This window comes from Anolis carolinensis, chromosome 2 (assembly GCF_035594765.1).
Source record: "Anolis carolinensis isolate JA03-04 chromosome 2, rAnoCar3.1.pri, whole genome shotgun sequence".
NCBI lineage: Eukaryota > Metazoa > Chordata > Lepidosauria > Squamata > Dactyloidae > Anolis > Anolis carolinensis.
Window position 1 is genome coordinate 144,116,891 of NC_085842.1, and position 14,534 is coordinate 144,131,424.

The 14,534-nt window shown below is 40.1% G+C and overlaps 2 protein-coding genes across 3 annotated transcripts in view; one reads left to right on the forward strand and one right to left on the reverse strand.

Moving 5' to 3' along the window:
- Positions 1-14,534, forward strand: part of myh10 (myosin heavy chain 10) — a 113,031-nt gene that overhangs the window by 92,201 nt on the left and 6,296 nt on the right. The window lies entirely within an intron of this gene.
- ndel1 (nudE neurodevelopment protein 1 like 1) overlaps positions 6,943-14,534 on the reverse strand; it is a 43,035-nt gene continuing 35,443 nt past the window's right edge. The window contains exons 9-10 of one of the 2 annotated variants that reach the window (XM_003217068.4): positions 13,699-13,831; positions 6,943-8,153 (exon numbers count right to left, since the gene is read on the reverse strand). In XM_003217068.4, coding sequence (XP_003217116.1) covers positions 13,732-13,831 — 100 coding nt within the window. In that variant the 3' untranslated portion in view covers positions 6,943-8,153; positions 13,699-13,731. The remainder of the gene's footprint in view (positions 8,154-13,698; positions 13,832-14,534) is intronic. The other variant, XM_008104268.3, reaches the window with a different exon arrangement.

Genomic DNA, 14,534 nt, shown 5'->3' on the forward strand with positions numbered 1-14,534 from the left:
TTGATAATAAGGAGGGATTAAGGAAAAGCCTATTAAACATCAAATTACATTAAGATTTTACAAATTAAGCACTAAAACATGTTTTACAACAAATCAACAGAAAAAACAGTTCAATACCTTGCGGAGGCAGGCCGCAGGAGACAGGAGTTGCCTCGATGGCACCCCCAACAAGATGGCGCCACAGGCAACTGCCTAGTTGGCCTGGTGGTTGAACCGCCTCTGGACAAAACAACAAAACTACACATCCCAGAAACACTAAACTTGGCATCACAACCCCTCATCCATGCCTCTACGTTCATACAACAAAAAGAAAAGAAAAATAAAGTCCTAATTAGAGGGAGAAGAATAATTGTTTTTACCCAATTGATGCCAGTCAGAAGGCTAAGCTCTGCCCACTTGGTCTCCTAGAAACCCACTCAGCCCAGGGCCTCTTCAATCAGGCCTCTTCCCCACTGCCTATAAAATACAGATTATCTGATTTTAACTGGATTATATGGCAGTGTAGACTCAAGGCCCTTCCACACAGCTATATAACCCATATATAATCTTATATTATCTGCTTTAAACTGGATTATCTTGACTCCACACTGCCATATAATCCACTTCACTGTGCATTTTATACAGCAGTGTAGAGGGGGCCTCACATAATCCAGTTCTAAGCAGATAATATAAGATTATATATATACAGTAGAGTCTCACTTATCCAACATAAACAGGCCGGCAGAACGTTGGATAAGCGAATATGTTGGATAATAAGGGATTCAGGAAAAGCCTATTAAACATCAAATTAGGTAATCATTATACAAACTAAGCACCAAAACATCATCTTATACAACAAATTTGACAGAAAAAGTAGTTTCATGCGCAGTAATGCTATGTTGTAATTACTGTATTTACAAATTTACCACCAAAATATCACAATGAATTTAAAACACTGACTACAAAAACATTGACTACTAAAAGGCAGACTGCATTGGATAATCCAGAACATTTGATAAGCGAATGTTGGATAAGTGAGATTCTACTATAATGTGAAATAATTACTGTGGTAGAATAATACAGAACAATATAATCTCTAAAACCAGGACAGTAAATAAAGAGCAACACTCCGAAAGCAGGAAAATTGGGAATTCCAGAAAGGAAACAATCGGGGCCAGCTAACACCTCCCAAAAAAAATCACTCAGGGAGGAAGCAGCCAGGCTTTAAAGCTGTAAGGCCATTACATCCTAATCATTTTGCCTAATTGCAGCATTCATACTTGCCTCCAACAGACAAAAATAAAAAACAATCAGAAATATTGTATATTCACAAGCTTTAGGAAATAATATCCTGATGGCGCAGCATGTTAAAGTGCTGAGCTGCTGAACTTCTGGACTGAAAGGTCGCAGGTTTGAATTGGGGGAGCGGAGAGAGCCCTCACTGTTAGCCCCAGCTTCTGCCAACCCAGAAGTTCAAAAACATGCAAATGTGAGTAGATGAATAGGAACCGCTCCGGCGGTAAGGTAACTGCGCTCCATGCAGTCATGCCACATGACCTTGGAGGAGTCTACGGACAACGCCGGCTCTTTGACTTAGAAATAAAGATGAGCACCAATCCCCAAAGTCAGACACGACTGGACTTAATGTCAGGGGAAAACCTTTACCTTTTACCTTAACTACCACCAATTCCTCAATTCTTTATTTCCCATACCACCGTACTTCGCCACAGCAACGCGTGGCCGGGCACAGCTAGTATAATATATTTATTAAAACAATTATAAATTCAGTAATGAGTAAGTGGAAAGCATGAGTGGATAATAGTCCTTTGTGAAAAGGTATGAATTAGTCCAAGGAGTTGAAGAGAAATGTCCAATATTATTGTCCAAAGTCCAGAAATCGAAACGTGCTCAAAACTGTTGGAAAGTTCTTCAGCGGGGAACAATAAGGAAGCAAGACTCAATAACGAAGTCCAAAGTCACTAGGAAGTCTTTGATATCAATGCAGGAACGAGACGAAGCTAAGACCAAACTTGATTCAGGAACAAGGCAAGGAAGAGGATTTACTCCGGGTCTACTCGGGAGTCACGGCTCGGCTTGGCCACCAGGAACAGGAAACTTGGCTTGGTAAAATCAGGAGCTAGAGTCGGTGAACTGTTCTTAGGAATTAGCTACGTTGACACAGCAAAGTGTTCACAATGCAAGACACTTTTATGGAACTTAGATCAGATCACAACAAAGGGAAGACGAACTCCCCAGAGGTTCCCAAGAGAATCTTCTTATCCATAATCCCCTCGAGATGCCAAGCGGTTACTCCTTCAGAGCTCTTGTTTTTCTAATCTCTGGCGATGCAGAAACTCCCTTCTGTTGAAGGGCACAATCTCTGGGGAACTCAGAACATCTGGTTCAGCCACGGGAGTAATATTTCCAGTATCTCTCCCAATTAAGGAAGCATCCGAACTATCAACAGCCAGCAGCTGTAACTGAAAGGAGCTCTACAGACTAGGCAAAAAGTCAGAATAAGTGTCATCCTGGTCAAAGTTCATTTCTGAATCAGGTTCAGAAACCAAAGGTGGCTGGGGTATGACAGTCTTCATCAGAAGCATAATGATGTCCCCACAGATCTTTCATTATTGGGAACAGATGGAAGTCAGACAGTGCTAAATCTGAACTGTATGGAGGATGCCCTACAGTGGTGAGATCCAGTCTCTGAAGTTTTGCTGTGGTGGCATGTGAAGTGTGTAGTCTGGCATTGTCATGCTGCAGGAAAAGATTTCCCTTTTCCTTTCGGACTTTTGTTAGCCGTCGTGTCAAAGTTCGCAGCGTTGTGATGTAACGCTCTGAATTTATTGTTGTTCCACGTTCCAGGAAGTTAATATGGATAACACCATCTGCATCCCAGAACACTGTTGCCATGATTTTTCCAGCTATGGGCTGTGTCTTGAATTTCTTTTTCTGGGGTGAGTCTTTGTGTTAATATTCCATAGACTGACGCTTCGTAATGGTGTACCCATGTTTCGCCTCCCGTCACAATTGAATGGAGAAAGGTGTCACCTTCAGTAATGTGACCCACACGTTCTTGTGAAATGCTGATTATACTTGAAATTTCTCTCTGCGTGATACGATCGTCCTGAATCAATCTGTCAACAACCTTGTGAAACTCGGTGGTTGCTGTCACAGGACGTTCAACTCTTTATCACGCAAGTCAGATGTTCCCATCTCAACATCTTTAAACTTACTCGCCCAACGATGCACAGTACTCACATCAACACAATCACCATAAACAGCTTGCATTCTCAGATGAATCTCCTTTGGGGTGACACCCTTCTGCTGTCAAGAATTCAATGACTGCACATTGCTTAAGTCGCATTGACCGACCGTCTACCCAGGGTTCCATACTTTGTGCTTTAACAACAGAACCCTTCAATGCTAAGGCTTCCCGCCAAATGGAACTGTAGAGTCTACTGAAGAAGCCAGTACCTGCCGCATACCAGTACTGCCATCTGTTGAGTTACGAGGGTGGAGGCATTACTTTTCATTCAACACTCGTATTAGTGGGGATGTTGCACATACAGTAGTGTCTCACTTATCCAACACTCGCTTATCCAACGTTCTGGATTAGCCAATGCATTTTTGTAGTCAATGTTTTCAATATATCATGATATTTTGGTGCGAAATTCGTAAATACAGTAATTACTATGTAGCATTACTGCATATTGAACAACTTTTTCTGCCAGATTTGTTGTATAACATGATGTTTTGGTGCTTAATTTGTAAAATTACAGTAAATTCGTAAATACAGTAATTACTATGTAGCATTACTGCATATTGAACAACTTTTTCTGCCAGATTTGTTGTATAACATGATGTTTTGGTGCTTAATTTGTAAAATCATAATGTAATTTATGTTTAATAGGCTTCTCCTTAATCTCTCCTTATTATACAACATATTCGCTTATCCAATGTTCTGCCGGCCCATTTATGTTGGATAATGGGAATTTCTGTGGCGTAGATACGATTCCACTGTAAACCCTCACAATAGATTCATGTAAATGTATACAACAGCCACTAGGTTATTGTTGCCGAATTTTTTAAGACCCCAACATTGAGCTAAGGGGACCCCTTTTGGGGCTGGGCCCACAGTTTAAGGAGTGGTCTAGCCTAAAATAGAACAGGCCTCTCAGCTTTGAGGTGATGCAAGTATAATTAACTGAGATATTTATTGCAAATAATTCAGGCATTCTGTATGTTGAGATGTATGTTAAAGTTGTAGCTGACATGAGGCAACCCAAAGGCAACCTATCAGGGTTTTTAGCCAGATTTTTTAAAGCACAGTCGTTTTTGTTTTTAGCACAACTGTAGATGATTCCTTGAGCATGGCTTTCCGATGACTTATGGATCCATCTGGCAGTATTTCAATCTATTCCACATTTATTCAGTTTTACAAATTAAAATATTACAAGGGACTTCATAAAATGCTTTGCTGAAATTCATATAAATAATACAGTAGAGAGTCTCACTTACCACTGTTAACAACTATCAGAATATATTTCCTCCACAACTGTACAGAATAGGTGGGATTGAGAGGTGGAACAAGTTGCAATTGTGACAGCTCAGTTCAGATTGATGATTATATCACACTTCAGCTGCCTCAAGTATTGTTCTCTATTTCTACAGATACCAGAGTCCAACTTGTGTTTTCCATCACTTCCTCAATTGTCCCATCATCTTTCAATCACACCCTACAACAGTGGTTCCCAACCTTTGGTCCTTCCATTGTTTTGGACTTTTAACTCCTAGAAATCCTAGCCAGCTTATCAAAGCTGTTAGGAATTGAGGGAGCTGAAGTCCAAAACAACGGAAGGACCAATGGTTGGGAATAACTGCCCTATAGTATTCTTTGACAGTGCAAACTGCAATTAAAACACTGTTTGAGTCAATTCATATTTATTGGCCGGGGGGGGGTGTTGTATTTGAATCCTCCGTAAGTGTTCTAGACAAGATTTTTTCCCAATGACATATTAACAGCAGATGATAGACCCAGGAAGGGGAGGGAATAGGCACAATGCAAAATATTCAAGAGATAATAGCAGATTATTACTTTTAACAAGAGGAAGGTGTTTCCTCCAAGGCTAACAAGGTACCATTTGAAGAAAAAAAGAGCCAAGCTATCGATGTGCTACCTGTGAGTCCACTGTGAGATACTTTGCAGAACCAGATGAAAGAGAAATGAATCTCTTCATTACCTCACACAAAGCAGTTGTTAATGTATTCCATCAGTTCTTAGAGAAACAACATAAACGTATTCTTATCTTTTAATCACCTGTGAAGAGTACAGAATCCAATGAGATGTTGAGGAAGTCGTGAATCATCTCCACCACTGTTCATGCATACTATTTCAGGGAAAGCATCCATTCATTTTTGGGAAAACATGTGTATTTATGGAGCTAACTCTGCTCTGATGGAACTAACTGGATTTTCATCATGCTACTCAGCTGTATTTCCAACCTTGTGGTATCTTACTGAATAGATGGGACAGAACTCTGACTTTCTCAGATGCTGTAGATTGTCAGAGTGAATGCTGAAGGGCTTTAGGGAAATGCAATTTATGCTTAAATGTCTTTTACAAATTACTGTGCCACATTAGTTCCATTATCTGTGAAATCTTGGACCTCCAGGTTAGTAAATCATGATAAAATAGTTGATCCTGAACAACAGGGTTGTAAATACCCTTAACTATTCAAGTTCATTTTAATCTATATATATGTCACAATATGTATGTTTAGTTTCCCAAAAGCTTGATGGATCTGGACCAAACCTGGCACATACTCATTATCCAAGTTAAAATATCTTTATGAAAAGTCCAAACCATTCAGAGATAAGGACCCCCCCCCCCCCTAAAAAAATAACAGTACAGAGATAGAAAGGACTAGCTACTAGTCTATAGGCATGCCTGTATGCACCACTCAGATGCAACCACAAGAGGACAGTAGACAGATAGAAAGGATTGGTTTTCTATCTAAAATAGTTGTCTGCACTATGAGACCTACAATACAGCCCTGAAGGTCATAGTTGGGACACTCACCCTATAAGGAATTAATTTAATGAGGATGTATATTTTAGAAGGCCTGGGCCTTGCCCTGAAACTAAGACTGTGGCTTCTAAGAAAAGGCCGGATTGAGAAAGAAAAAAAGGATGAAAGGTATAAGGCAGTGGTTCTCAATCTGGGGTCCCCATATGTTTTTGGCCTAAAACTCCCAAAAATTTCAGCCAGTTTACCAGTTGTTAGGATTTCTGGGAGTTGAAGGCCAAAAACGTCTGGGGACCCCAGTTTGAGAACCACTGGTATAAAGGAAGGGAAGAAAGGGGAAAAGAAACAGGAAAGAGGGAAAGAGACTAAAAAGGGAAGGAAGAAAAAGACCAGACTAAAAAGGGAAGGAAGAAAAGGAACGGAAGGCAGAAGAAGAAAGACCCAGACCGAGGAAGGAAGGAAGGAGTATGAGGGATACAAGGGAAGAAAGAAATAAAGGAGCAAAAGAGAGGGGGGGGGGGGGGGCAAGATATATGAGGAAAAGTAGGGAGAAAAGAAAATGTAAACCCAGGCAACATCAGACATATATGCTAGTGTTACCAATGCAAGCTGACTAATCTGGCAATCCAGCATAGTTTACTTTCAAAATATTGAAAAGAAGCAATTTTCTGAGAACTTTTTAGCAACAAGGGCAATAATTTCCATATTTATCCGGTAGCCATCTGACATTCACATCTTCACATGGGAAAAGTCGCACTGCCTGTCAAATTCAGATATCCAACCCAAACAAGAGTTCCTGCTGTACATCTGCAACACCCATCATCTGAACGAGATTGAAATGGTTTTTTAAAAAGTGACATTACCACAACAATGAAATACTGGGAATCCAAATATAAAAGAAAGGCACAAGGATCTTCTCTACAGAATCCAGCATATACACGTTAAAAGATTTTTATTCTTGGACCATCTCGCTTGTTAAACCACAGGATGGCAGTCACCACAGAAATCTGACACACTGTCCTAGGGAAAACATGCCTCAGAGATTCTGAATAAATAAAGTTACAAAGCCCAAGTTATATACAAGTATCTTAGGCAAAGATATTATGTTTAGAAATCTATGTACAGTAAAACAAATGTAAACAGTCAATGCAGCAAAGGACATAACAGAAAAAGGTTGACAAAATCCAAGCTGTGAGTGGCAACTTGCCTTTGCCTTGGCTTTGATTCCTTTTTCCTTCCTTTGCTCTTGAGCAATGCTCATTAAGCAGATAGAGACCCACACCACAGATTTCCTGAAATAAAATGTGTAAAGCCAGCTACATGGATGAAGCTGACCAGAAAAAAATTGCTGATCTAGTGGGCGTTTCTCCATTTTAAAAACAAATCAGCTTTGGTGAACAGATACTAACCGTACAACACATAAATTACTTGTGCTCCACAGAGAAGATGCCACATCTTCATAGCCCAATTCCCACATTTTTAGCAGAGGTACTGCGTCTAGTACCAAGACATCTCTCAGTTTCATCAGGTGGATGGAAGGGTCCATACAGATTCATTCTGCATCCCAAGTCCGTTAGCTTACCATAGGCTTTGGAGTTTCCCTGCAGTCCCCTGAACATGAATTTACTTAGAAAAGCACAACAATCTTGTGTGCCTAAGTGTAGGTTTCAGTTTGGGGGAGAGAGAGTAAAGAGGTGGGGACATTACTAAGGAGTCATTCAGCACGAAAGCAGGCCTAAGTTAGCCAGAGTACAAAATGGTGGAGTGGAAGTGGGGAACCGAGAAGGAAGGTGATTGGGCAAGTGCAACTCCACCATCCTGTGAAACAGACATCAGCGGTGACCACGTTAAAGAACGTCCATGATGGAAATAGAAGAAAATAGACTGTATTGACAGGAGGAGTACTCTGTGTGTTCTGGGTTCTCCAGGCAGCCTCTGGGTGCGGCAAGATCCATTCAGCTCCAGCAGGGGGGTCTTTAACAGAAAGGTATTGCAAGCAGCTCTTCTGTTCTTTCAAGAATTAATCTTAAGTACCGCTCTGGCCTTGCAACACATTCATACACTCAGAGGGAGCATGCCTGGTGCTGACGATGGCCTTGATCCTCCTAGACCTGGTGGTGGGCCTTGATCAAAGCCGTTGACTGCCCTACAGAATACAAAAGAAAAAATTATTAGCAAGTAGACAAGCAGAACTACACGTGTCCAGAAAGGTAAGGTTAACATTTCCTAAATAACAGAAACCTTTTGACTAGCACTGTCAGCAGATGATCCCTCAAAATGCACTGTTAGTAAGATTCATGCATAAGTGTTCCAGTGAACAAAGCTACCTCCCAACTCTTCCATAACCCCAGACAAGAGTAAAGACAAATGGCAGAAAGATCAGAAGGTCCACAGAGACACCCCTTACTGTTCTAGACATTTGCGGCAGAACACAATAAATTGAAAAAACTTTGATCCAGCATTTCTAGTACAGCAGTCCCTCCTTATCCATAGTCTCCAAATCCACAGATTCGGCTCCCCTCCCCCCTGGCTGAGAGGGAAGAAGTTGCTGAGGGGAGGCGAGGGAGCAAAACAAGGAAGAACAGGAATTTTTGTTCGGTAGGGGCGGCCTTGTTCTGGTTAGGCAAGAGGAGAAAAAGAGGACAGAGCAGGAAGCAATTGCCAAGGAGTCTGAAGCACAGAGGAGAGAGTGAAAAGAGCAAAAAAATAGTTGGCTAGAAGCCTGAGGCACTGAAAAGACAATGAGAGGGAAGAAGAGGAATGGGATGTCGAGGAGGTTGGGTCTAGCACTTGGAGGGGCTGGTGACTTCATGGTGCACACAGGGTGTGATGGTGTGGAGGTAATTTGGTGGCAAGAGAGAACAGAGAGGGGAACTGGTTGTCAGGGAGGGGAGGCTGAGGCTCATGGACATGGGTGGGTTGGAAGGAATTAGGTGGTGCCTAAATTCTTTTACTCTTCTTTATATATAATGGGCTCGAGCCTTCTTTGGAAGATACCTCGGAACCAATCCCCCAGAGATACAGAGGGGCCTAATGTACACAAAATATTGAAAAATGTGATTATAATGATAGTTTATGAAATACAAAATGAAATATCCACATAAGTGAGTGTATTTCTAATTGTTAGCATTCTCCTTGATTTTCTCTTTTAGAAATGAATAGACAAGGGTTTGCAGGATGGTAACTGCTAGGAGTTGACAGTGGAGGACATGAAAGGGTGTAGAGAGTGCAAACTTTATTGCCTAACCATTGCATTGGCTATCTAAATCTAATCCCATTAACAAAAACTTCCACTGTCATCAAGATTTTCTACAGTCCTCAATGCCAGATATTTCTAGTTTGTGATTTTAATCATTGAAAAATACTTGGGGGTTGGTTAGTCATTAAAAATGCAGTACCCTGCAGAAATATTTATCTCCTCTACTCTGACGTTTTCACATTTTTTTGTTTTACAAACTAAATTTGAAATTAATTGGCATTTGTTACCATTTGAGATACTCTTATGTGAAGGTGTACCTTGCACTTTTTGGTTGCATAAGTACTCATCCTCCTCCAGTAGATGCACCTTTGGAGAATTACAATGGTAAATCATCTTAGATGAGCCTGTTCGTTTTGTGCATGTGGAACCTACATTTTTGCCTATTTTTCTTGGATGTTAACAGCCATTTTCAATTGGAAAGAGATCTGGGGCTTTGACTGGGTATTCTAAGACATTAAAGATCTTGCCTTGTTTCTCAACAGGATAGTGCTCTTGAGACAAGGGTGTTATTGGTTTTGTGCCAAAAGACCCAAAGGTTCCATTTTGTTTTCATAAGATCAGTGAACATTTCTCTGTGTCTCTATTCTTGCAGACTCTGAACTGGTTAATTTACAGTGAGTCCACCAAATCCACAGAGGTTTAGTTCCACCACATATATAAATAAGCGTTGACAATTGTGCCCCATATTATTAAATGGTTATGGCATGAACATGCACACTTCAAAACATCTGCATTCATATCATTGCTATTTACTAATAGCAAATAGCAATCTGCTGTCACTGGAAATCGTGGGTTTAGATCCCATGGCTCCAGAAACCCCACTGTATACTTTATTTGAGAGTTGTTTTGATAATTCCTTGATCTTCATGAAATTATTTGTGAAGTTCTGCTCTCCTATAAACTAACAGGGAGGTGATGGGGTCAAATTTCCAGAAACAAGTGTATTTAATCTGAAATAAAATATCCCTAGAACTATGCACAGATGGACTCTATGGTTTCAAAGACAATTGTTTACACCAGTTTCTTTAGAAACATCACAGCAAAGCAGGTTATTATATGGGCAACCAACAAATGCCAGATTATTGGGGTTTTTTTAAAAAAAAAACTTTTCTGTCATAACTAAATTAGCTTGCATCTTTGCAGTACTGAATACTTTATACCAACCCAGAGCCAATGTGGCGAAGTGGTTTCAGGACTAGGACATTAGGAGACCAGGATTTCAATAAATGCTTGGCTAAGGAACCTCGCTGGGTAACCTTGGGCCAACCATGTTCTCTCAGCCTCCTAGGAAGCCAATAGCACTCCCACCCCACCCCACCAAACGAATCTAGACTAGAAGACCCAATGGCAAGTTCAGCTTTGCATCACTGTACACTGGACGTGACTAACAAAAGTTAAAACCAATTTTAAATAAAGAAACAAAAAATTGAAAAACCAAAGGAAGGAGGTGAACACTTACGAAGGGCATTATACAGGGCTGCCAATGATGTCATACCCTAGAGTTCTTGTTAAATTATCCTAGCCATCTCACTGGTCCTATGCTGAATACAAGCTATTCCTGTCCACACTGTTTGTGGAGGTTGCATCACTACTATGCAAAGTTCACTGGGTATTGCAAAAACAGTCAATACAGTTACTCTATTTTGGTCAGCTGTACCCTTCAGGATTCCAGTTCACTGACTTTAACAGAAACCTAATGGATTTCTGGGGTAGCTGGGGGTTTCCAAAGCAAGCTAAATTATAGTTGACAGAAGAGGAAGCTTAATTGCTTCTGCCAGAGGCAATTTAAATTAGTGCATTGTTATGAGAATCATGAGGAAGCTATTGGGCTAGCTGTATAAGCAACTGAGGCACAAAATTGCCCAAGTCAAAGGCATTCTTTTGACAGTAGAATCCTAAATAGACTGTGCTCACGGGAGGTAGCTCCTGAAGTCAACCATGTTTTAGCAGAATTAAGCTGTGGGTGTTTCAAATAATATCTCCCACTTTTTTGCAGAAGGACCATTAAAAGCTTCCTCAACTTTTCTGATGTCACAGAAAGCTGACCTGGGGAAATGAGGTGGAGACTTCTTTCTCCCATCTATTCAGCTGAAAATACTGATACTGGAAGACAATCCAAAACACTGGAGTATTTTTTAAAATGGGCAATGTATTTTAAAATGCTGCTTCCCCTGAACCCCATCATTAATATAGTTGTATCGTTTACAGTAGAGGTTGAGTATTCCTTATCAGAAAGGCTTAGAATCAGAAGTTCTGGTATATTAGATTTTTTTTCAGACTTTGATATACAGTAGAGTCTCACTTATCCAACACTCGCTTATCCAACATTCTGGATTATCCAACACATTTTTGTAGTCAATGTTTTCAATACATCGTGCTAAATTCGTAAATACAGTAATTACTACATAGCATTACTGCACATTGAACTACTTTTTCCATCAAATTTGTTGTATAACATGATGTTTTGGTGCTTAATTTGTAAAACAAATTAGACAAATATGTGCAACTTTTAGACCCAGCTTCAGATTCCTCAATTTCCTGCAACATGTGAAAGAAAATGGTGGTCTAAGGACATTTACACATCAAACCAAGAAACAGGCTGAAATGCAAATAGAAAATCTTGATTCAATCCATGCAAATCTCCAGTGCATTTAAGTCAGTGAGGAGGGAAATAAAACTCAGAAACTGAATCTGTTACTCAGTCTGACAATGCTATTTCACATACATGTGAGAGTTCAAACAGGGTTAGATTTTGCTTATTTGTGGTATTTTATTCACATTCCATTGGATACAGCTACATGATCCTTGCTGTTTGTATGATAATTATACATCACATAACTTAAATGCCAGATTTAGAGACCATCCTTATCACTCCAAAAAAAGTTGAAAACAGAAAGATAATTGCTTGTGATATGTTCAACTACCTCATTAAGCTGCAAGTCTTTTGTCTTGCTTCTAGATTACGCTCATTATGGAAATGATACTTTATCAATGCTCAAAACAGCAATACTCCCCTTCTCTTTATTCTAAAATCAAAAGTGTTGTCCCTGAAAATTTTTGCAAATACTGCTTGAATTTAATTTAGGAATACTTTCAATCATAACAAACAATATGGTTATTATAACTTATACTCAATACATTTAATGTTACTACTTAAGATTAAAACTGCTAAAATTAGTTGTACATGCTTAATTTGATCACAAACTTATGTTTCTTCTCTGAGAAAAAGAGGTAGAGAATATATTTTTCAATAGTTCCCAGGTTTCTAAATGCTGTAGATCTCTACATAGCACACTGCTCAGTTCTGACACAGATCATGATCGACTCAAGTGGCATGCACAAAAAGAACAGGACAAAAGATGAATATCTGGTTGCAGAAAATTATACATTAAATTCCATCAAAACAAACAATTCAAAGAACAGTGACTATCTAAGACTTAGTTATGATGGCCAGCACACCCATCTCCAAGTATCAGGCAAGTGCACCATACCATACTGTTGCCATTACCCATGAAATATGCAGAGAATCTGACCTATCCAGAAAGAAGAGATGAAAGCAATTCATATTTTAAAAAATAAACAACACAACACTCTGTCTCCAAGAATCCCCAAAGTGTATGTGTGTGCTGTTAGTGTATATGTGTGTGTGTGTGGAGGGGGGGTCTTTTCAAATTCTACTAGGTAACATGCTTTAATTTGAATGTCATTGTTGCTGAGAATAAAACCACCTAAATATCTGTCATGCTTTGAGAACATATTTAAACAAATTCTTTCACGTCATATTTTGTATTAAATTCATAAGACTGCACCTGCGTATTCATGTTTACTGCCTACATTCCCGGCACCAACGTTATCTGGGGAAGGCTATATTACAGACATACATTTAGCAGCAAGTTGTAAAAAATGAGTAAGAGTGCTATATTTTAAATCTGAGAAAGTAGCACACTGATGTTAGTCTATAGCAAGGTACAGTCCAGGCATCATGCATTTCTGCCCTGGGCTGGGATCCAAAGCATGTTCTGCTAATGGCATTCCCATTCTAAAAAAGAATTAAGTGCATTGAAGCTTGCTCTGAACTACACTCCAAGCAGGGAACACACCAAATGTACTCCTGAATAGACACTGCTCAGTCATCCTCAGATGAAATTCTCTCTCCAGAATAAACACATTTTCTTTCTCTCCAGCCCAAGTAACTAAATCCACCTAAACACTTATTGGCTCCAACCCTTAACAACTACGGCATTATACTGGCTTTGGCATGCTTCTTGTACAAGCAGTGTTTAAAGCGTTGTTCTTGTGGCTCAGTCAACAGCACAGCTTTCTTCCCAGCCCACAAACCTGGTAGCCACTCAACTTCAATGCACCTCAGGCAGCCAACAGTACATACAACTAGCAGAAGAACAGCAAAGCCAGCAGTATAACAGTGAGTTACCTCAGTCAGTCCCACCACCCAACTACAGGCTGTTCACAAGGCAGCGGCAGCGGCAGATTGGATCGGGCTCACAAGCATACGTGGCTGCTTCAGGATCCAACGACAATTGGGGGCAGGGAGAAGACTACAGGGGCTACAGAGAAAGAGAAAGGGGAAAAGGAGAAGAAAGGGCATGCTTGAGCTCACTTTTCATGTCATAACAAGTTGTGGCCCATGTGGCTGAGACAGTGATAGCCACTTCACAATTGAGTACTCTGCTCAACAAAAATAGCTCAAAATGGACTTAATCAGGGACAGTGTGGGATAGAAAGGGGAGAGAAAAGAGATAAGAGGAAACACTGGAAAAGGGACATGATAGCATGGTGTGTCAACAGAATGGTCAAAAAGCAGGCAGAAGTGGCTGAGGATGAGGAGGAAAAACCTCTGATGCTCCTGAACAGCCCAAGAAACCTAAGATGTATCTCATGGTGGTTTTGTTCCAGGCAGCATTCTATCTGCTATACTATCTTAGAGACCAGTATCAAGAGACCCAACTTCATAAAAGCCTAAGCTACTCATAACACTTACTTTGGTCAATTACTTCGTACTTAAAGTCCTTGTAATACAGATTAAATGAAAAATGAGAAATGCAAGGAGAGGTTATGAAACAACAAATGAATGGTGACAGTTGATGTTGAAGTACAGTTTAAATGAATGGGATCACTTTGGGGAAAATGTCAGTGAGAGTGGCCTCAGGGTTATGGAAGAGGAAACTGGGAAAACTAGGCTATTCCAGAAATGGAGTGAGCACAGAAGCAAGCAAAGAGAAAAGTGGAAGACAACTGGGGACAACATAA